Genomic DNA, 24,315 nt, shown 5'->3' with positions numbered 1-24,315 from the left:
GTAATAGTGTAATAGTGTGTAATAGTGTAATAGTGTAATAGTGTGTAATAGTGTAATAGTGTAATAGTGTGTAATAGTGTAATAGCGTAATAGTGTAATAGTGTAATAGTGTGTAATAGTGTAATAGTGTAATAGTGTGTAATAGTGTAATAGTGTGTAATAGTGTAATAGTGTAATAGTGTGTAATAGTGTGTAATAGTGTAATAGTGTAATAGCGTGTAATAGTGTAATAGTGTAATAGTGTGTAATAGTGTAATATTGTGTAATAGTGTAATAGTGTGTAATAGTGTAATAGTGTAATAGTGTGTAATAGTGTAATAGTGTGTAATAGTGTAATAGTGTAATAGTGTAATAGCGTGTAATAGTGTAATAGTGTAATAGTGTGTAATAGTGTAATAGTGTAATAGTGTGTAATAGTGTAATAGTGTAATAGTGTGTAATAGTGTGTAATAGTGTAATAGTGTGTAATAGTGTAATAGTGTAATAGTGTAATAGCGTGTAATAGTGTAATAGTGTAATAGTGTGTAATAGTGTAATAGTGTAATAGTGTAATAGTGTGTAATAGTGTAATATTGTGTAATAGTGTAATAGTGTAATAGTGTAATAGTGTGTAATAGTGTAATAGTGTGTAATAGTGTAATAGTGTGTAATAGTGTAATAGTGTAATAGTGTGTAATAGTGTAATAGTGTTGCGGGTTGTGTCATTGCACTCATTAGGGATATCCTCTTTGATTGGTCTATGTTGACCACTCCCCCGATCCTTAGGCCGCGCCCCCTTTTTGTATCCTTTGAACCGTTTGTCATAGAGACTCGCGAGAGACCCTCTCCCCCGTTGGCCGGCGGTGCACAGGCGTCACCCACACTTTCACAATTTCCCCCGCGCGGAATTGTCTAGTTATTATTGTTATTGTTATCTTTGGCACAGGTTTTGCTTTTTACTTGTGAAATAAGGACTATTAAGTCTAAAGCTCTTCCTACAAGTGAACCGGCCTATAAAAGGGGAACTTTTAATCATCATTATTATAAACATTCACCATTCTGTCTGCGCCTCTGACCACGCCCCCCCCCCACGCGCGCGCGTTGGCGCTCGCAAAAAAAAGAGGCCCTTGCATGAAAGCATCCGAGAAGCACGGAAATAGCCCACGGTTTACACAGCGAGCTAGACATTCACAGGTGTCAAACGTCAGCGAGCATCTCGAGGCTGTCGTCAGACTCATAAGCGCTTGGCCCTGTGACAAGAGCTGTCCGAAAAGGTTTACAGCGGTAGCTTTCGGTTTAGCGCGGCTACAAAACCCCCTTTATCACCCCGAACGCTCATCGTCCGCAGGTGTGAGACCCAGCTGGACCCCCCCCCCCCCCCCCCCCCCTTCGTCCCCGGCTTTACAGTTCTGCAGGTGAACGTTTAATTTCATGTCCACGACGTTTTGAGTTCCGCAGGCTACTACATCGTTAGCGGACGATCACGGCTCTTTGGAGCCCCGCGACGTTGTTCCTGCTTCGCGTTACGAGTTTTAAGTACGTGCTGACAGCTGCTGGTCAGTGTAGGATACCACTCCCAGAGATACAGGCTCACATCACATACACAGTACAAACTGTGTCTTTGTGTCTGTGTCTTGTGTCTGTGCATGTGCGTGTGTGTGTGTGTGTTTGTGCGTGTGTGTGTGATTACAATACTAGAAGACGTCCAATCAAAGCAGAAACACAAGACTATCTCATAATTTTCTCATTATTTGAGGCTTACAGCGGAGGGGGTCTGTATCATCAGCTGGTCGAGACACAGCCCGCACAGACGCACGGGTCTGGATCCGCATCAATCCCTTCCACCCTGTTTCCAATAACCCTGTGTATATTACATAGGGAACTGCCCCCCCCCCCCCAACACACACGCACACACGCACACGCACACGCACACACACACACACACACACACACACACACACACACACACACACACACACACACACACACACACACACACACACACACACACACACACACACACACACACACACACACAGTAGATCCAAAACTCAATCTATGATTTGTCCAGTTTGGACATATATGATCTGAAGGGAGAGGCAGGGAGTTTCTGATTAAATCAAGACCCTTTCAAGCGTAACATGGGGGAAGCTCCTCGTCCAAGAATAAACAGTTTATGAAGCAGTTAACTAACTGAATGGCTGTAACGTTATAATCTAGGCAGGCTGGCCGGGGTTCAAAGGGGTTGCCAGGGGGAACTCGGGCAATAATAGTACCGTATTTCACTGTCCGCGCTGCATTAAGGAATGTGATACATGGGTTTGTATGGGTTTATTTCTCTTCAAATCGCCCTTAGATACTGTTTCAAAGACAGGAGAATTCCAGGAAATTCTTTGCATGTGCGCTTCTGTGCTTTCGTAGTATGAGAGAGAGAGAGAGAGAGAGAGAGAGAAGTAGAGAGAGAGAGAGAAGTAGAGAGAGAGAAAGAGAGGGAGAGAGAGTAGTAGGGAGAGATAAATAGAGTGAGAGGGGGAGAGAAAGAGAGGGAGGGAGAGAGAAAGAGAGGGAGAAGTAGAGAGGGAGAAGTAAAGAGAGAGAGGGAGAGAGAGAGAGAATTAGAGAGAGAGAAATAAAGAGAGAGAGGGGGAGAGACAGAAATTGAGTTAGACAGTGGAACGGATTGATGACTATGTGAAGTATGAGGACAGTGCCTGAAGGGTTATTTCAGTGTCTTCATGGGGGAGGAAAGTTTGTGTGTTTTTCATGTGTGCGTGTGCACGTGTGTGCGTGTAATCCGGCGCGGGGAGCATATGGAGGAGGTAAGCCCCGGGGTCAAACGCCTCTTGTAAAACCGTCCTATAGGAAAGGCTCCTGGTCACGCACCTGCACCGCGGTCTGTTTTTACAAGAGCACCTCCTCACCCTCACCGGAGAACACAGGCCGTGCCCCCCTATTCAACCCCAATGAGTCTGTCATTGAACCCCAGTAACTAGTACCCTTCACCCCAAACTCAACGTATCAATAACCCCCCCCATTTAAACCCTGACCCCTCGCACTAGAGGGGACGCACCGATACCGCTATTGGATATTGCACCGATACTAAGACATTATGTATCAGAGAATTCCTCCGATATAAAAAAAAATACCGGATACCTAGAGCTGTGTTTATCGGGGATAAAGGCAAATGGAATTTAATTGAATTTATTTATTTAACATCTTTGACACAGAAAGGTATATGTTGGACCTCTCCGATGGCAATTTTTTTTTATTATACCTCAAGACATTTTTGTCCAATGAATCCAGACTAACTGCACTAACGCCAGACTAATCACGGTACTCGGTATCAGCATGGCCTGTCACTTTAACGTTTAGCACTTGGGAATTATTATCGGCAGTTAAAAAGTGGTATCTGTGGATTCCTACTTCTCACCTTTGACCCCACTTAAACTCTCTCCAGCGCTCAACCACACTGTAAAGCCAACGCGCCAAACTCAAGCCGCGGCCGTGACCCGCGTGACCTCTGACCCCCCCCCCCGTCAAACTCACTGAAACATTAATCACACGATCTGCCAGAACAGGGCTATAGTTATTACTGCTCATTATACCACAGCCATAGCGTTCGGATTGTGCCACTTGTCTCTGCAACGCGCTCACTTTCCATTCTGACACCGTGTGTGTGTGTGTGTGTGTGTGTGTGTGTGTGTGTGTGTGTGTGCGTGTGTGTGTGCTGTGACATGCATGCTTAAATGGCCCAGGTGCTGTCTGTTTACCTGAATGGCACGGCGCCTAAAGATGACATCATGACATGAGGCATGTCAGCGGTGGCAGGTTTGACGGACACTTCGAGTGGATGGTGGGGGGCTGGGGGGGGGGGCCTGGGACGCCACATGTCAGGTGATCTAACACCCATAGCATAGTAAGCACCATGGAAAATATTAGCTGCATGCCGCCTCTATACTACAGTTGTTCTCTCTCTCCCCCTCTCTCTCTCTCTCTCTCTCTCTCTCTCTCTCTCCTGTTCTCTGTTATGCAAAAAGTCACGAAGATTCCTGATTCCAAACATTCGTCCTGAGATCTGTCATGGGACTGCTGCTGTTGTAGAGTTCCACCTCGTTAAGTGGAACGGAGTCTGAGATAAATTCCACTGGCCTGCGAGGACACGATCCCGCTCATCCCCCCCCCCCCCCCCCCCCCCCCCTCCATGCTGCCGACGACTCTGCCTCGCTCTCCTCTTCAGACGGTCTCTCTGCACTCTATGGTCCAGTGGAAGGGCTTGAGTTTCACTTCTTATCCCTTTCACTGCCACACTACAGAAGGTTAACCCTTTACTATCACACTAGTACAGAAGGTTAACCCGCTGTCGTGTGGCAGTGAAAGGGTTAACCTTCTGTGTATTCTCGCGGTGAAAGGGTTAACCGTTTGGTAGTGCGGCAGTGAAAGGGTTGTTCAATTCAAACACGTGACTTTCCCCCCCTCCAATCAGCGTGCGGTTCCTCCACTCCACTCGTGTCCAGCTGCTCCCGCCCCTCCCTGACTCTAATACCAGCTGTGGCTGCGAGACGCCGCTGTTTTCTTTAGGCTCCGCCGGGAGGGACGGCACGGGGCAACGCTCCTCTCTCCACACTGTGGACAGGATGAGGAGAGGTGGAGGAGGAGAGGTGGAGGAGGAGAGGAGACCACAACAAACATCTGCGCTCCAGTGTACAGTCCGAGAACACGGTGACCTCACACGCAAAGCATTTCCAAGAGAGAGAGAGAGAGAGAGAGAGAGAGAGATATCAACTGACAAAGAGAATAAATAAGTGGACTAAGAGAGAGAGAGATATCAACTGACAAAGAGAATAAATAAGTGGACTAAGAGAGAGAGAGAGAGAGAGAGAGAGAGAAAGAGATCAACTGACAAAGAGAATAAATAAGTGGACTAAGAGAGGGAGAGAGATCAACTGACAAAGAGAATAAATAAGTGGACTAAGAGAGAGAGAGAGAGAGATCAACTGACAAAGAGAATAAATAAGTGGACTAAGAGAGAGAGAGAGAAAGAGAGAGAGAGATCAACTGACAAAGAGAATAAATACGTGGACTATGAGAGAGAGAGAGAGAGAGAGAGAGAGAGAGAGATCAACTGACAAAGAGAATAAATAAGTTGACTAAAAGAGAGAGAGAGAGAGATCAACTGACAAAGAGAATAAATAAGTGGACTAAGAGAGAGAGAGAGAGAGAGAGAGAGAGAGAGAGAGAGAGAGAGAGAGAGAGAGAGAGAGAGAGATCAACTGACAAAGAGAATAAATAAGTGGACTAAAAGAGAGAGAGAGAGAGAGAGATCAACTGACAAAGAGAATAAATAAGTGGACTAAGAGAGAGAGAGAGAGAGAGAGAGAGAGAGATATCAACTGGCAAAGAGAATAAATAAGTGGTCTAAAGAGAGAGAGAGAGAGAGAGAGAGAGAGAGAGAGAGAGAGAGAGAGAGAGAGAGAGAGAGAGTGAGAGAGAGAGATCAACTGACAAAGAGAATAAATAAGTGGACTAGGAGAGAGAGAGAGGGGTAGAGAGAGGGAGCGAGAGAAAGAGGGAGCAAGAGAGAAAGAGGAAAGAGAGGGAGCGAGAGAGAAAGAGGGAGATGGGGTGTGAGAGAGAGAGGAAGAAAGATAAATAGATAGATTCATTATTTAATTCATTCAATCTTTATTTATATTTGATACACTAATTAAACTGTCAAGTTGTTACATTCACAAATGTTATAGTGTGTTAATAAATACAAGACAACGGGGTAAATAAAGAGAGGACTCTTGTCATGTGGCCACTAAGTGAGGTCACAAAGGATCGATTATTCCTCTCTAAAACTTCTCCAACCATTTTTTTTCTCTCTGGCTATGGTATTCTTTTCTCCCTGGCTATGGTATTATTTTCTCTCTGGCTGGAGAGCAAAATAAAAAGGTCTCGCAGCAAATCCATTTCACAAACTGGGCTCAAGGACCTCTTAAAACATCTGCCCTGCGGATTGCAGTCTCCGTCCACCTGTTAAAGATACTATCTCCATTTGACACATCACCATGCTAACATGGGGCGGAGTGATAGTCCAGCTCAGCACATCACCAGTCTACAAGACAAAGTGTCTACTGCTTAGGGTACAGTACGTACATCTTCCACTTAAATGTGTACGTGCCAAATACATTTTAATTTCAAGTGCAAGATGTAACTAGTCTGACATGCTGGCAATGTCACTAACTTAACTGACTAACTAAGTAACTAACTCACGGAGTTGGCCGCTCTGCCCCTAGTGGTGGCTCACAAGCATGGCACTTTGTGTAAAACCAGTTCAATTATGAGATAATGCGTCACACATCGATGACCTTGCTGTAGGTTCAGCACCTGTTTTTCCGTTGAAGCACACTTTCCTCCTAGTTCTCAGGACGGGATGATTCCCGATGACATTTCCCACTCAAGGTTTATAACCTCTCCGCCTCTCAGCCATCACGCCTTCCAAGTTAGATCATTTACCCCGGAGGACCTCACAGACATGCATCCTGAGCTTGGCCTATATATCAGGCTCCCTTGTGAATTCTTTGATCCAATAGTCCCTCCTGTAGCGACACGGTCTCGTCAGAAAACGTAAATAAAGTACTAATTGACCACAGGAAAAAAGGGAGTTGAACCAACAATGATTGTAGTCACGGGGGCGAGTGCTCTCACGGCTAGACGAAGCCACCCACACCCACTCTGAGACAAACTCAGCAATACCACGATGATGGTTCGTTTTAACGTTTGACGTTGATGGTTAAGATATAAAGTTAGGGTGAAGGTTATGGTTAGTTTGAGGTAACAGTGTGGTTAAGGTTAGGGTTAAGGATTGGCAGAGGCTATCAGAAAAGTGTGTCTTGGTAGTCATCAGGTAAATAGTATTTCCCCCCTAATGCGAGTGCCTCGGGTTTGTACACCAGCAGGGGAGCCCAATAATTTTCTGAAAACGTTGAAATTGTTTGAATATGTAATATATATGTACTCATCTGTAATATGTACATTGTACATATGTATAATACGTCAATATACCACTTATGGCTATAACATAACATGCAATATCTACCTTCCTGTGGTCGACTAGTACTTTATTTACATGTTCTAAGTGAGAATGGGGCCCACAGTACTTTCACCATGTCAATGACTCATGTTTTGCTCACTGCTAAGTTACAGGGGAAATTAGGGGATATAAACAATTGCGCACGACTGTTGTGACCCCGCCTGCCTCTAAGTGCTGCTTCCCAGACTGAGGTTTTCACCGTGTGCTCAGGGGTGTGGAAGAGACGACAACACAAGCAACAGTAGACTCTCAGTAGGAGGTGGAGGGCAGATTGACAGATGGCTTTCCAGGCTTCCTCCACACCCCCCCCCCCCCCCCCCCACCCCCCCCCCCCCACACACACACACACACACTCCAGGCCATCGACTGGCTATACCTCTGCCAGATTAGGTCACTACTTGGCCTCCCTATAACATTCACAAGGATATATACAGTATATCAAAATAAAAAAACAATGTTTTTTTCCTCCCCCTCATCTTTTAGGACGGTTGTGATTGTAATCACATCATGGCTTATGATGATTTCATATTTATCGTCTTATTCTTAGCTGCAGCACTTACACATGTGCCTACTGTATGAGGTAATATTCCATGACTGCTCTGCAGCAGCAGTGGGGGCTGCATCATACTTTCCCCTCCAGAGAAGTAACAGGGGGTGAAATCCCAGGTGAAAAAAAAAAGGATCCTAAAGTCCTTTTAGCTGCCTGTGCACTTGTGATTGTACTCTAAGTGTGCTATTTTCGGTGTAGTTTATTTTTGTAGTTAATGCATTTACGTTATATACTTAGTACAACTTAACCGGTACTTAAGTTGCAATTAGTACACGTTACTGTGCTATTTAGCTTTTCTGTACTTACTTTAGACGTACTAAAAATATACTTTGTGCATTTGAATGTGTTCAAATTACAATTTCTTATTTCATGTGATTTTAATGCATTTTAAATATACAATTATTTTTTTACTGTATATTTAAAATTTTATTTTAATACATTCAAAGTATATTTTTATAAGTAGGGCCTATACTTAAATATAATTAAGTACAACTTAATGGTCAAGATAGCACAGTAAAGTGTATTAATTCCAACTTAACTCGAGCTTAAGTTGTGCTGATTATATAGCGTAAATAATACACAAAGAAGAAAATTATATTCAAAATAGCACACTTTAAGTACATTAATCATGGGTCAAGTAAACATACTTCCTGTATGATTAAAAATATATTAGTATCACAATATATTTCAAATTGGAAAATGCTATTTTAATACATTTAAAGTATATCTTAAGTTTGCCAAAATTAAATACAGACAGGTATAATTAAATATACTTAAGTACAACTTAAATGAATGGTGTCTAATTTTGCATAGACTTTGGCATTGATCGTGCTGAGAAAGGACTCGACATCGACAACATCGTCGGTAAATTCTGAACTTAATGCTACACTTTAACATCTATGTGTCGCCCATATGTGACATGGTACACATGGCTCTTAAATCAAGTGGCAGTGGTGTGATTTCTGACATGGTACACATGGCTCTACTTCCTTAGACACCTAAGGAAGTTCAAAGTGAGTCAGAAGATCCGAACTTCTACTCGTGCACGATAGAGAGCATCCTGACTGGTAACATCACCTCCTGGTTTGGGAATAGCACCGCACACGACCGCAGCAGACTGCAGAGAGTGGCCCGATCAGCCCAACGCACAATTGGAGGTGGGCTTCCCACTCTCCAGGACATTTACACCACGCGTTGCAGGGCCAACAAGGCTAAGAGAATAGTCAAAGACTCTAGTCACCCAAACAACTGCCTCTTTGCACTGCTGCAGTCAGGCAAGCACTACCGGCGTATCATGGCCAGTACAGAGAGACTCAGAATGAGCTTCTATCCCCAGGCCATCAGGATGCTCAATGACTCTATGTAACATCAACCCATCCATCTACACTCATTGCACACACATGCACACACTCACTTTAAAAAACACTCACCTTAACACTCACTTTAGACACTTTAAACACTTTAACACTACACAATATTTTATATATTTATTAAAGAGAGTTGCACTACATCCATACCTCATTTCTAGCATTTTGCATTTTTTTAAGTTTGCATTTTTGTACCTCATTGTCTGCATTTTATACCCCATTGCCTGCATTTTTACTTCATTTTACTTAGGTTGTTCTTTAGTTGTATATTGTATATTGTATATTTGTATAGTGTTGGGACTTTATTCCTCTTTTACTTACTTAATTTTACTGTATGAAGCACATTCTCAGGGACTCATACAGAACCAAGCATTTCACTGTAATGTACATGTACTTTATACATGTACAAATAAAAAGCAAACTTGAACTTGAAGAGGCAGTGATGATGTGATTTCTGACATGATACACATGGCTCTTAGATCAAGAGGCAGTGGTGTTCTTTCTGACATGGTACACGGGTCATCCCTGTTTCATAAAATGGCTGCATTCAAAAAGTGAAGTTGTTTGAATGCACTCAAAAAGTAATGTTTGAATTGATCAAGTATTGAGCAAGTATAGCTTCAGCCGACTGCCAAAAGAGCTTGTTTTTTTTGGGCACTGACTGACAGTTATAATCCCCTCCTAACCCCAACCAGAAGTCTTGCTCTGTACTCCCATGACAGGCAGCGTACTGTAGCTAATAGCTAATAATCCTACCTCAACCCCGCCTGGAGCACTTGTAGTGCAACTAGCTACAACTTCAGCGTATCCTCAAGTCTATGAAGGGGAAACATTGGAAACACATTTTGTTGGTCAAATTAAGGAATTCATCAAGTCTTTTATCTTTTAAAAGATAAAAATGCTTCGTGGGCAGACGGATGAGGTTAGTGTGCTCAATACTGGATCAGTTGAAAATATCTGGGTCTGTATCAGTCGGTTAAACTTGAATGAAAACGTTGACAGAGGGGCCTCACTCAGCACTACTTGAATATTAAAGGTTCACTTGCTATTCAGGCAAGTAACATGGCCATAGCGTGATCGTTCGGATCAAGTGGTATGAAATACTTGCCAGTAGAGTACAGTGCCGTGATTGAAGTTCTGGCTGTGTCCTAAGCGAGCTGGGCAGCTTCAGACAGGCAGCACATGGGGGTCGAGTAAGAAAAAGGTTTACTTTTAAGTTTAAATTAACTTTGTAGATCTTGGCAAACATTTTGTTGTTTCCATCCTCCGGCTCCAAAAAGATCAACATGTATTTTTGTAGCTTGGTTCTAAGGATTGGATGGGTGCATGTACTGTATGTGTCACACTAGGACAAACAGAAAGGTGAAGATGAAGACCATCGGATGGGTGCATGTACATGTCACACTAGGACAAACAGAAAGGTGCAGATGAGGACCATCGGATGGGTGCATGTACATGTCACACTAGGACAAACAGAAAGGCCTTCGTTGCTGGCTTTGCCAACCGTGAATGTCTTGAGTATCAATGTAGTTAGGACCTTGCGGATGGTAGCAGCAGCATCAATGTCAACCTGAGAAATTAAGAGCAAAGATTTGATTTTGAGATTATGAGAATACAAGTAGTCAAAGACAAAAATGTGAAGATATTGAAACTGTGAGTGTGTGGATGGATGATGGGGGTGAGGAGGAATACGCATTTATAGTAAAGCTGAGGGGGTAACATCCAGGAATGGGGAGGCATATGGACTGAGTCAAAGCCATCACCAGATGTAGCTGTTTTCGGAGCAGGAATACACTCTAGGACAGTGGTTCTCAACATGGGGTATTCAAAATGAGGAATAGTTTAATTTCACTATAACTTAATTGACTAGAAGTTCAGCCCAGTGAGTGAAAGCATACAAATGACTATTCTGATCATACAGTAGGTGTCACTCTGCCTACTGTCATCTCCCCACCTACAGTGTAGACACTTATGGAATTCTGGACTTAAATCTTGTGAACCGGGGGTCCCTGAGACCAGGTTTTACCACATGGGGGTCTGTATGCTAATGTGTATCAATGTGGTGGTCCTTGACATGAAAAGGGTTGAGAACCACTCTGCTCTGGGATAGAGCTGCTCCTCACATGTACGTGAGTCATTCAAAGATTATTTTATCAATTATTCTGTGGATTCTATTTATTTTTATTTTTTAATCGTAGTGCTTCTGAATGACATTCTTCTTCTACTGTTGTATTCCCATCAAACTTTTTTTTGTAATCATTAATTCAGTTGATTATTCATCACACCCCTATTCTAGGAGGGGAAAGATGAGCGTGTTGGAGAAGCACATGTTCCTTACCTGATAGTTGTAAATTCCTACTGTATTTTCTCTCCAAGGTGCAGTATGTGAGGAGGCCTCGGACCATGGCTTCTCTTTTGGGTCCCGGAGGCGTCGCTCTGCCAAAGAACACACGTTTTGCTTACTACACGGAACGCTACTACATATACAGTATTATATAGGCTAGACATACAATGCCATTTCAATTCAATGTTATCTGTCATTAACACAATGTGCTGCTCCTTGAAAACTAAAGGGAGGGCTGTGGCTTCACCAAACACAGATGAACTACCCTCCAGTTGTAAATGTAATCACAGCTCCTATGCAATTTCCTTTCCAAGGACTTGCCACGCCAGAATGCAGGTTATTGGCTATATATATATACTTTTTTTTTTTTTTTTACTATACACGTATTTCATTTTCAAATGAACAGTCACTACAAGATTAAATTCAGCAAGGCACATGGCTGGTATCAATCCTTGTCTCCTGAGTCGTTCAGCCATTGTGTAGTGTGATGTGTGCCTGGTGAGAAAAAATAAATAACGCACATCCTCCGTTCCTTGGTGCTGAGCCAAACTGTAAAAACAGTAGTACATACATACAACGTAGGGTCGAAACGTTGCATGTATCAAAGGTGAGTTGCGAGCCCCGCTTTTTTCCATGATGTGTGCCTGGTGCCAGTGTATAGCAGCCATTGAGCCTGCGTAGCCCAAGGTTGGGTTAGAGAAACGCTATATAAATGCAATGATCATTCATTCATCCATCAGTTGAGTTGATCATTTAGAGCATCTCAGATCCCTCCTGAATTAGACAAGCCAACCTGGCTGAGACGGTAACGATTTCCACTCCCTCCCTGCTAGGAAGCATAGCCAGGTCCTCCAGCCTTTCCAAACTCAGTTGGCTTGCTACACCTCCGGTAGGGTGGGATCTTGGAGAAGAGCCATAACCGAAATGTATTATTTGAAATTCTACCTCCAGAAGTGTATTATATTTCCTCCAGTGCTGTTGCAGCTGCTTGGGCTGGTGGCTGGGCACCTGGGTTGCTGCGTAGTCTGGTACAGGTGGCTGGGCACCTGGGTTTGCTGCATAGTCTGGTACAGGTGGCTGGGCACCTGGGTTTGCTGCGTAGTCTGGTACAGGTGGCTGGGCACCTGGGTTTGCTGCGTAGTCTGGTACAGGTGGCTGGGCACCTAGGTTGCTGCGTAGTCTGGTACAGGTGGCTGGGCACCTGGGTTGCTGCGTAGTCTGGTACAGGTGGCTGGGCACCTGGGTTTGCTGCGTAGTCTGGTACAGGTGGCTGGGCACCTGGGTTTGCTGCGTAGTCTGGTACAGGTGGCTGGGCACCTGGGTTTGCTGCGTAGTCTGGTACAGGTGGCTGGGCACCTGGGTTTGCTGCGTAGTCTGGTACAGGTGGCTGGGCACCTGGGTTTGCTGCGTAGTCTGGTACAGGTGGCTGGGCACCTGGGTTTGCTGCGTAGTCTGGTACAGGTGGCTGGGCACCTGGGTTTGCTGCGTAGTCTGGTACAGGTGGCTGGGCACCTGGGTTTGCTGCGTAGTCTGGTACAGGTGGCTGGGCACCTGGGTTTGCTGCGTAGTCTGGTACAGGTGGCTGGGCACCTGGGGCTGTTCTGGGCCTAATTTCTTTCTGATATCTTAAGCCGAAAGAACAAGGAACCCCTTTGCAAATTAGTAATGTTAACTCTCACTGTCAAACCTGGAAAAATTAGGCATGTCCCTACAGCGATGAGTACTTCATAATACCATTAAATTGATTATGTAAAAGTGAAATTGTATGTTTTATGTTGGTCATAATGATACAGTTTTGTTTTCATCATACTCTCTCTCTTTCTCACATGCTCAGCAAACATACACGGACAGACAGACAGACAGAAGACACACACACACACATACTTTACCTTGGATCGAGTACAGTTGCAATGCAGTAGAGTGGTTTTTTTCAGTGTCAGTGAATAGTATCTTGAAGGCTGCTAAGGTTCCCATCATTGATTTGATGTCATGGTCCTCGTCTGTTTCTTTAGTCAAAGGCCTCTGAAGCGGCGGTCACAGCAGGAATCTCATCACATCAGAGGAGCTCACTTTTCGGGTTAACTCCTCAAACGGAGACAGACGAGATCTCTTTTCCAGAAGTGTCCACTGGCGAGCGGTGAGATTGTCGAGGAGCTCATAATATAGCATATTTTCTTTCCCTGATAGTAGCGAGTTCCTCCACGTTCTCCCCAAGGTACTGTATGTCATGTGATGGTTGCTCTGCCAACAATTTATTTTGTTTAGTCCCTGGAATGGTACTACATGCAATAGTATTATATAAGCTTGAAAACAGCAATATTTTGCATGCCGATATTATATTGATACAGTACAGTGACGCCAAGTATCGATATTTACAAAATAATATATATATTCCTTTTATCTTAACGATTATAATTGTTTATGCTTGACAACACATTTTACTGCAATAAATATTATTGGAATGAGGTGAACAGACTGAATATGTTCTTATTAGATAAAACAGATGTGTATATATTTTAATATGTTATGCTATTAGATAAAACAGATGTGTATACTATATATTCTTATTGCAGAGATGTTTTAAAGTTTTCCTTTGGGGACATCATCATCAGTTGAAAAAAAGGTCATAAATCGCAAAATACAGTGATATTACAATATCGTGATATTATTGTATCGTGGGGCCTCTGGTGATTCCCACCCCTACTAGTCATACAATGCCATTTCAGATACAGATGAACCACCCTCCTCCATCTTGCAATCAGTGTCACTATGAGTTCTCCCTTTCATAATCCCATACTCATTGGAGTGGCAGCTTGCTAGCAATTACCTTTTTATTGTTCAATATACATATTTATATACAAACTTGGCGTCACTGTATCTATATCCTATCGGCAGGCAAAATATAACAGCGGTATACTGGAACAGTAACATTAGGTCTAAAGGGGTAAACATAATGTTATGCTAACAAGAACTAACTTAGCTAATGCTAACGTTACCCATTATTCAGAGGTTAATTAGTTTCACCACATAATGTTGGGGTCAGGAGACAAACGATTGTCAAGTCAAGAAATATAAAAACGTTAGCTAAGCCCCTTGGCTAGTTAGCTATTGCTAACTAACATTGTTAGCTAACATTAGCCAAAACTTACCGTGTTACATTACGGCATCATGGGTGAAAAGACTGCATGTAAATAATGTTATTTAGTTTGTTAATCTTACCTCACAGTATAGTCCAGTTATTTCTTTGGCTCATTCAGTCCTTGTGTAGAGGCTAGGCTACCCGCCATTTGTCTGCAAGCTGTGGGAATCTTTGCAAGGGTTGTGCACAAACCACGAGGTGACCGGAGTGCACTGCTCAAATGTTCACAAAATGCCATTGTTTATACCTCCGATTTAATTGTACTACATAGTATAATACAGACATACATATATAAAATGTCCACAGTTTGTGTGGTATTGTCCCTCTGATATCATGATTACCACAAATACGTTTTTGTTCAACCTGTGTTGTGTTCCGGGTGATTTACAAGCTCCCCCATCAAAAGTGTTTTCTCTCTCCATCTGATTGCCCCAGGGCTTCATGGATTCCTCCACACTAGGCATCTGAACATATCAGGTTTTATTCAAATGTTGTAGATCTGTGGTGTTTCCAGTCAAATCTGACCAATGGTTAGAGACTATGATAAAGCATGCACTACAGGCTACTACAGTACGTGCTCTACAAGGTTCTACGTGGTACTACATGGTAGTACAAGGTTATACGTGGTACGCAGTAGGGGTGGGGGAAAAAATCGATACGTAGTAGTATCGCGATACTTTGCGTGGCGATACTGTATCGATACAGGGATGCCAAGTATCGATATTTAATTATTTATAAAAAACTTTTTGTGTGTGTTTTTTTTTGTATAATGAAGTTGCATTGTTCATTTCAATACCTGTAATAGTACAGTAGTCCACTGTGCATTCAGTTAAGTTGGAATATGACTGTAATGCAAACAGTTCAGTTTGTCAGGTACATGCAACACAGATTACAGTGTTGACATCTGTCTGCTTGAGAAAATACCATGTTCTGCAATAGAAATGATTGAAGTGAGATGAACAGACTGAACTTTATTTTATTAGATAAAACATGTTGGCAAAGTTTTACTTTGCAGTTGAAAAAAAGGTAATACATCGCAATATATCGCAATATTAATATCGCAATATATTTAGTATCGCAATACTATCGTATCGTGACTCAAGTATCGTGATAGTATCGTATCGTGAGGCCTCTGGTGATTCCCACCCCTAGTACGCAGGGTATATACATGGTAGTACAAGGTTCTACAGGCCTACAGGGTACTACGTGGTAGTACACAATTCTACATGGTACTACATGGTAGTACAAGGTTCTACATGGTACTACAGGGTACTACATGGCAATATGGCATAATACTGGGTTACAGGGTATTACATGGTACTAAATGGCACAACAGAGAATTGCATAGTACTACAGGGTACTACATAGAACTACATGGTAGTACAGGGTAGTACTACATGGTAGTACATAGTACTGCTACTGTAGGTACTACAGTGTTTTAAATAGTACTACATGGTAGGGGTGGGTGGTATGGCCTAAAATATATATCACAGTATATTTAGAGAGAGGGAAATGGCTTATACTGTAGCAGACTTATTTTTTTTTAATATTTAAGCTAATGAAGTGAAATATTTATATCATCAACTATCCAGTTTGTTTTTATAGAGTAACGTTCGGCTACTTAAAATCACTGAATGTACAGAGAGAGAGAGAGGGAGAGAGAGAGACAGAGGGAGAGAGAGAAAGAGAGAGAGAGAGAGAAAGAGAGAGAGAGAGAGAAAGAGAGAGAAAAAGGGTATCAGGCTCAACAGCCCCTCCCATTCCTCACTGTTTGAGCTGCAGATTGCTAATAAACTGACTTTGCCATAATAAACTGTGAGCAGCTCCAGCATTAGTTTAACTGTTTTGGGACCAGCTTAGTTGACATTAGCAGCTAACGTTAGTTTAGGTCATTGAACATGGAATGGAATGTCCTTCCACCGCTTGCTTTTTGGTGGAAAATGACTCGGCTAGCGATGTCTGTGTTGTGCTTATTCGTTTAGCACCACCTGTGGATGGGACTGCTTGTGTCTGCAACAATTCTCGCTCTCGCATTGCTTGCAGATAATAGTTTTATGCTCAATGTTCCACTTTTTAAACCCAAACCAGGTCCTTCAAAGTAATTATTATTGTTTGCATCGGAAACGGGAGCTTTCTCCATTTCACCACGCATAATTTTTTTGTAGCAAATAATGACCCAACTTCTTGACTAGTTTATTATCTTTTAATGTCAGCGCGCAGTTCGCTAGCATTGTGTGTTACATTTGTAAATGTGAAAAAGTATTTTTTACATTCAAAGAGCCTAAAGTTAGCCTTCTACCGGTACATCCGGTAGAGTCAAATCTCTACCGTGGCACGAATTTCTACCGGTATACCGGTTCAACCGTTTTATCGCCCACCCCGATACTACAGCACATGGTACAACATTTACTACTAGGTTCTACAGGTACTAGAGGGTACTGCAGGATACTACATTGTACTACAGGGTATGTAGTACATGTATAATAGACCTCTCACGCACGCATTCATGTCATTATGAGAAGACCTGGTACCCTTTTCCCCTGAAATTAATGGTCCTTTCTTTTCCCACTTACCAATAATTTTGTCCTTGATACTGCATGTGGGGTTAACGGGGGAAGTTGCATCTCACCAAAGGAATTTATGTTTCGGTAACGTTCCAATTTTTTTAAGCCAAATTGCTAACCCTAAATGCTAACCCGGATGTTGCAGAGAATGCTCTGACGCTGGTGACGTTGTGCATGGTAAAATCTTTCCTTTTTTTTAACTGCCGCTTAAAATTCAAAGTCCCCCGCCTTATCAGAGAAATGTATATCAGAAGGCTTCGTTCACGGGACCACAGCTGCATGAACCACAAACAAAGCTACAAGCGATCTATTAATAGTCCATTCATTTTCATATAGCTGCAGCAAAGACTGGAGAGGAGCGGGAACTGACGTCACCCGTGAGAGATCTATTACAGGGTATAGGCCCACTAAGAGGGTGCTAATAAAACCTTTTATAGGGCTGGTAAAATAAATGGATGGAGCACCATAAGTGAGACTCTGGAGTTAACAATACAAGGGTTAATTGAGTTGTTTAGTGACACAAATTAAACTCGGCTTTCTATGGGAGATTAGATTAGATTGAGAGACTATATCTATCTCCTCAGTCCTCACTGTGCTTAATTTATCCTGCACAACCTGCCAATCTAGTGTGCGACGTAGAAACTCCATAGTGACTGCACAGTCAGTGTCAGACAATGGATGAGGACAAAGCTCCCAGAATTAAAGTAATATTTCAAAATGATTCAGTTTTATTGTGAGCTTTGAAGTTAGGAATTTTAAAAGTCATTGTATTAGAGTTAGAATAATACATTTCCTTTGCAACTTTGATTCACTAATACAATATTGTCATCATGAAAACATCAGAAAGCTATCAAACTACACATCTGGTGCAGTTCAGGCATGCATTTCAATGGAAAGGTTAGATAAATCGAACGTGTGCAAAGAATAATACATTATATTACAATTTAAAGTGCATTTAAATACTACTTGATTAATAATGCACTTTAAATGCACTTATAGCTATTGAAGTATAATTTAACTATATTCAAATATAGTATACCGGTACTTATTTTCTTATGGGAAGACCCAATGACACACAGTTATGTTGTCATTGTTCACATTTAACATGTCTCTATACTAATAAAGCATTCTACAATATATATATATATTGTAGAATATATATTTATATATATATATAAAGTGCAATTTATGTTTGTGTTAACCATAACACATAAACACCCCTTGCTTGTCAGGAGAAAACAATCACATCACATTATTTCAGTTTGGAAATGTTAGACTAGTTAGCTAACATTAACTTTGAAATACCATTACGCTGTAAACTGTCTTTTGTAGCTTACTGGCATAGCTCTCCAGTTTTTAGCAATTGCTTAAATTTTTTTTGTATTTAATTTTTTTTATATTAAGATTATGACAGTTGACAACATACTGGTTAAGGTCTGTAATCGGTATAGCCTAATTTAAATGTTGTTGTTTATTTTTCATGCTAAGATTAAACTTGTGACTAAAATTGTGCTTATGTACATTAGCTGGTCAGCATACATAAACTATTGTTAGTATTAATTTATTACAGATATTCAGTGAACATTTATACATTTATCTAATAACAGTAACTTTGTAAACATATTTTTCCAAAATAAAACCACATTTTTAAATATGACAAGCTGAGGCAGAACATTGAACTGAAGATGACATTCTACTGGAGATATGAGTTCACCCACAGCACTTTTAGAGCTCCCATTCTGACTTGTAAAAATGTACAGTTGTGTCCTTAACCTCCCCGGAGCCCTATTTTCTGAAAATCCGCCTCCACGATCTTTTGGGGACATGAGAGAGCATGCCAAAATGGATGTGGGCCGACACGTTCTGGCTCTGTCTGCAATGGCAACAAGAGTTTCTCTGAGGCAACTCACTGATGACTGTGAGGACAGGAGACAGAAGAAAGTTAACTGTACCAATTACATCTGCACTGCAGCCTCAGGTATTTACTGACCCTGCCTGTCTGTCTGCCTGGCACCCTACCTGTCTGTCTGCCTGACACCCTACCTGTCTGTCTGACTGACATACTACCTGCCTGTCTGATTGGCTAATCCTGCCTGTCTGTCTGACACACTACCTGTCTGGCAGGCTGACGTCCTGACTGTACCTGTCTGACTGACACCCTACCTGTCTGTCTGACTGACACCCTACCTGTCTGTCTGACTGACACACTACCTGTCTGGCAGACTGACGTCCTGACTGTACCTGTCTGACTGACTGGCTGATCCTGCATGATACCCCACCTGTCTGTCTGCCTTGTATCCCTATCATCTCTCGGTCTGGTCTGCCTAGTACCTCTCCTGTCTTTCTCTGTCTGATACCCTGCCTGTCTATCTGCATGATACCCCACCTGTCTGTCTGCCTTGTATCCTTATTATCTCTCGTCTGGTCTGCCTAGTACCCCTTCTGTCTCTCTCTCTGTCTGCTACCCTGCCTGTCTATCTGCCTGTTACCCTCCCTGTATATCTGTTTGATACCCTGCCTGTCTGTCTGCCCGATAACCCGCCTGTCTGACTGACACCTTGCCTGTCTGACTGACTGATACCCTGCCTGTCTGCCTGTCTGACACCTTGCCTGTCTGTCTGCCTGATACCCTCTGACTGACTGGTAACCTGCCTGTCTGTCTGCCACAGTCCCACACGACAGTAATATGTTTTATTCAGACTACAGCTGGAAGCAGCCATTCTGCTCTAACCTGCACTCCTCAACTACTACTTTGTAATGCTTATAAAGTTATTTAAATGTGAATTATTGTTGTGTATGTCTGTGTATACACACAGAGTCAATGGTATCAATGTGAAAATTCTACAAATGTTAATGGAAAGAATCTTAGGGCAATTGTACGAATATAGAATTTCTCTAAATAGGCATTTTGGGAAATACACTTATTTGACATCTTTCCCGGAGTCAGACAACAAGATATATCAGATGTCGTATATGATGTCAGTTTAATCTCTCTGTGTGTCCAGTAGCCCCCAGAGAGAGGTCCAGCCAGGTGCATGCTAGTCTATCTTAGCACAATTGGACTGGAAGTGGCAGGGAGCAGCTAGCCTATAGCTCTGTCAAAAGTCAAGAAATATAACTTCCGACAACTCCAAAACTGAAGCACATGCAGCGATGAAATTGATATCAATCTTCTTGTATTTCCCAAAATGTTGGAGTGATCCTTTAAGTGAACTCTATCGCTATATTGATTCAGATCAGATTAATATGTTGTATGATTGCAGGATTACTACTTAGGACTGTTTGAACAGAGGCAGTGTCCCCCACTGTACATGTCTAAGTGACTGGAGATGCTTAATTCAAGGGTTAATGTTATTATTTCTTCTTTGGCTCGTAATCATATAGGGAACCTCTTTTTGGTGCTATATGGCACCTGTCCTTCAAGGTGCTATATCAAATGGCACCCCTTAACGGTTCTATGTGGCACCTCTAATGGTATAGAACCCTTAGGAATAGGTGACAATTGTGCCAATTAGCACCAAAAGAGGTTCCCCTATGATTTCGAGCCAAATAACCATCTTTAGGTAGTATTTAGCACCATTTTTGTTTAGAGGATATACTGTTTATAGTGTATATCTACTTTTTCTTTTCCTGCAAAAAAAGTCCTTAATACCAACATGACTTAATTGAATGCTGCACATACACACGCACGCACGCACACACACACACACACACACACACACACACACACACACACACACACACACACACACACACACACACACACACACACACACACACACACAGGGAATAATTCTGAATGCCATTAACCCTCTCCAGTAAAGTACACACACAAATGCAATCAAAGCTCCTAATCCCACTGCCTAAATTGCACATTGCAGAAGTTGCTTCAAGACACATGATTAGGAGAAGTTAGAAGAAGCACATCCAAAAGAGTGAGACTGCAATGATCTCCCTGCTGCTCCATCAAACTTGAAGTGAACAGAACATCAGTGCTAATCATGCACCTGTCCAAAGATTAATGAGATACAGCATCCTACCTGTCAATCCAGGCCTCGATGCAAAGAACGTGACGAATAGCGCTAAAAGAGTCCTAGTTGCGGCGGATGCCATAGTGAATATAGTGCGCTACTCCTGTGGTGAGGCGCACCAGACGGATGGATCGGGGTGGGAGAGGGCTGGGAGCTGGGAGAGGTCTGGGAGCCGAGCGATGGGGACACGCCGTTGACTCCCTTTTCCTCCTACGTGTTTGTCTCCCTCTTCCGGGGAGGAACGGGATAGAATACATACATTATTATGGAGGTCAAACGCTCTGCCGTAGTGTACTCAAGTGGGAGCTCTGCCCGCAATTATATTCAGAATTTAGTTTCGGCTCTGTTGGAGAAATGCCTGCTATTTACAATCCTCTCGGAGCTCTAAGACCGTTTTCCACGATTGATTATAATGGACTATAGCGGGTCAAGTGATTACAGGAAGTTGCGGAAACAAACTTATTATTAATTTCGCCACTAGAAACGAACAGTTTGATTTTTTTGGTACCATCTCATAGAGGCGGAATATGCCATTTAAATAAATAATTTGATCTACCACCTCCCAGTGAGAGAAAGTGCTGGACAGGTTGGGAAAACATAAATACACCTTGCCACGCGAAATCTCCGAGGGAGGAAGGGACGGCAGGGTTTACTGTTGAAGTCAGAGGAAGGTAGGATTGTTATTAACTGTCTAACTGTATATATAACTGTTTCCACTAGAGGGCGCTCTAGGCGGAGCTACTCAAGACACCACCAGGTGGCGAGTATAAATAGATATGTCTCCTCTCCTACTCGATCTCTCTTCCCCCACCTACCTCTCACGAGAAGGACTCATGTGTTACTGCTCTGCCATGTGTAAGGGATATAGCTACGAGGTCATTGTCGCAAAATAATTGACCGACACGGAGTTTAGAATACCGAGGCGCCTCGCCGTAGTGAAGGTCAATTATTTTGCGACAATGACCGAGTATAGGCTATACATTATCTCGCTTATTACATGGCTAACTTACTAACAATATACCTAATTCATTTTACACCATCGACAAGACGAGATCAAATGCAGACGCAGTAATAATTCACCGCTGTCAGGGGCTATTGACCAATCACAATCAAGCATTTCGGCGAATGTGAAAACGCCATGTAATAAGAATAAATAAACCACGCCAGTTAAGGCTCAAGATAGAAACCATGCCTCTTGACCACATTATTGTCGCCCTACAGCCGGATTCTGTCAACATACGGCAGGGTTTACTATAAACTCTTACTCGGATTTGAGCATTTTGAGTCGGCACTCGGCAGGTGGGAATATGGCTTATCCCGCAATAACCTATGTATGATATTTGAGTTTGGAGAGAGCGAATAGCTCGTAAATAACTGTTCAAAGCACATTTCACCATCTGCCATTTGACTTTTGGATCCAGTTTGTTCTGGGTTGAAAACGGTTTTATTGTTCCCTTGGCAAATGTCATGCATTCCTCCTGCTGATGCTTGTCTTACAATGAATGGCCTAATCTCTCAACCTTAAACGAGATAGGAAGTGAGCTCTAAATTATAAAAATGGTTGTGGCATTGTTAGGACTTCTTTTGATAACATAGATGGAATGAGTAGCCTTCACCTATATTCTTTTTGGCCACAGGCTACAGTAAATGTGCTACATATGTGCTATATTTTTTCTTTTACAAAATGGGTGAGTTAAAGTTGTGTTGCTATAATGGGGCCTTCGTGAAAGGTCCAATTGAATTAAAAACACACTTCCTGTTGAGTAATTTGTTTGACCCGAAATCATAGAATAAGAAAACTCAATGTGTTCTGCATTGAGTTAGTCAAAAAGTAAGAGAATAGATGGAAATTGTAAATCAAAGGGGAAATAATAGGAGGGACTTAAAGAGACATGCCAACATTATGGGAAATACGCCTATCTTCTCCAGAGTCAGACAAGATGATAGATACCACAAACATCACAAAATAAACTGGTCAGACTACTGCTTGGCCTTACTCATAAAACCCACCTTACCCCTGCACATTTTGACAACCTAGGATGGCGTAGACGACAGAGTACAGCAACTTGCAATGGGCCTGTTCTAGAAGATACACTTACACCACTGGGATACCCATGTACATGTCGAAATACTTCCAAAGGTCAGTGAATTCCACGACCACAACACCAGAGGGAGTTTCACAAATCATATTCAACCCAGATTCGGCTCAAACAAAGGACTAAACACGTTTCGCAATTATGCCACAATAATGTGGAACGCCCTACCCACAACCGTGAAGGAATGTTAATCCCTACCCTCCTTCAAAACAGCTCTCAAAGAACACCTACGGCTGGCTGCAATTAGAAACTGGCCCCTGTAAATGTCCAAATCCCCCCCCCCCGCCCCCCCCAATGTACAGTTTCTTCCCCTTCGGATGTATATATTTTCTATGATCTCTTTTTACTACACAGTTCTGTATATCTGTATGTCTTGTATGTCATACATGTCCTGATGAATTGAAAATGGGCGACCCCGATGTAAACAAGACGAAAGTCTTTTTCTGGTCTGCATCCTTAGCAGTTGTTTTGTATTGAGCCGTACTGTATTGTACCCATTCTGCAATCTGTTAATAAAGTTTTCAATCAATCAACCAAAACCAATTTTCTCTGTGCATTCAGTAGAAAGCTATCCGGCTACAAGCTAGCCTAGCTTTGCACAAATTAATGAAAGTGGATACATGTTGTTTTCACGTTCAAATTTTGTTTTATTTGTCACATATAAGGTACATTAAAGTGAAATGCTTGGTTCTGTATGACCCTCCTGAGAGTGTGCTTCATACAGTAAAAAGGTTAAAAAAAAATAAGTAAAATAGTAAAGACCAAACACAATACAAAATATATTATGCAAAACTAAGTACTAGCTGTTGGCCAAAATCACCTCTCTGGGAGTTTTAAGTTAGGTATGATTACTGTATGATTATACAAACATATAGTGCAGTGATAATGGTGTGGATATAGTGTGTGTAAAGTGCAGTGAGGTGCAGTGTGTGTGCAGTAGATGTGCATACAGTATGTGCATGTGTTTGATTGTTCTCGTGTCTTTGTGCGGTTGTGTCTGCATAGTTCTACTGTGTGTATGTGTGGATGGTGGACAGATAGCAGGCCATTGGGTTATTTGTTCATGAGTCTGACTGCCTCTGGGGGGAAAAACTGTCCTGAAGTCTGCTGGTCTGGAGTCTGCTGGTTCGGGGCCTTGAGGCCGCGGTACTGTTTGCCAGACGGCATCAG

At 42.3% G+C, this 24,315-nt stretch overlaps 1 protein-coding gene across 3 annotated transcripts in view; it reads right to left on the bottom strand.

Annotated features, from left to right (window-relative positions):
* fndc1 (fibronectin type III domain containing 1) overlaps positions 1-21,197 on the bottom strand; it is a 124,403-nt gene extending 103,206 nt beyond the window's left edge. For all 3 annotated transcript variants that reach the window (XM_084315022.1, XM_084315023.1, XM_084315024.1), the window contains exon 1: positions 21,059-21,197. In XM_084315022.1, coding sequence (XP_084171148.1) covers positions 21,059-21,131 — 73 coding nt within the window. In that variant the 5' untranslated portion in view covers positions 21,132-21,197. The remainder of the gene's footprint in view (positions 1-21,058) is intronic.
* Positions 21,198-24,315: the final 3,118 nt, after the last annotated feature.

This window comes from Notolepis coatsorum, assembly GCF_963971535.1.
Source record: "Notolepis coatsorum genome assembly, chromosome: 5".
Taxonomy (NCBI): domain Eukaryota; kingdom Metazoa; phylum Chordata; class Actinopteri; order Aulopiformes; family Paralepididae; genus Notolepis; species Notolepis coatsorum.
The sequence above is the reverse complement of the archived record's forward strand: the minus strand, read 5'-3'. Positions and strand labels throughout refer to the sequence as shown.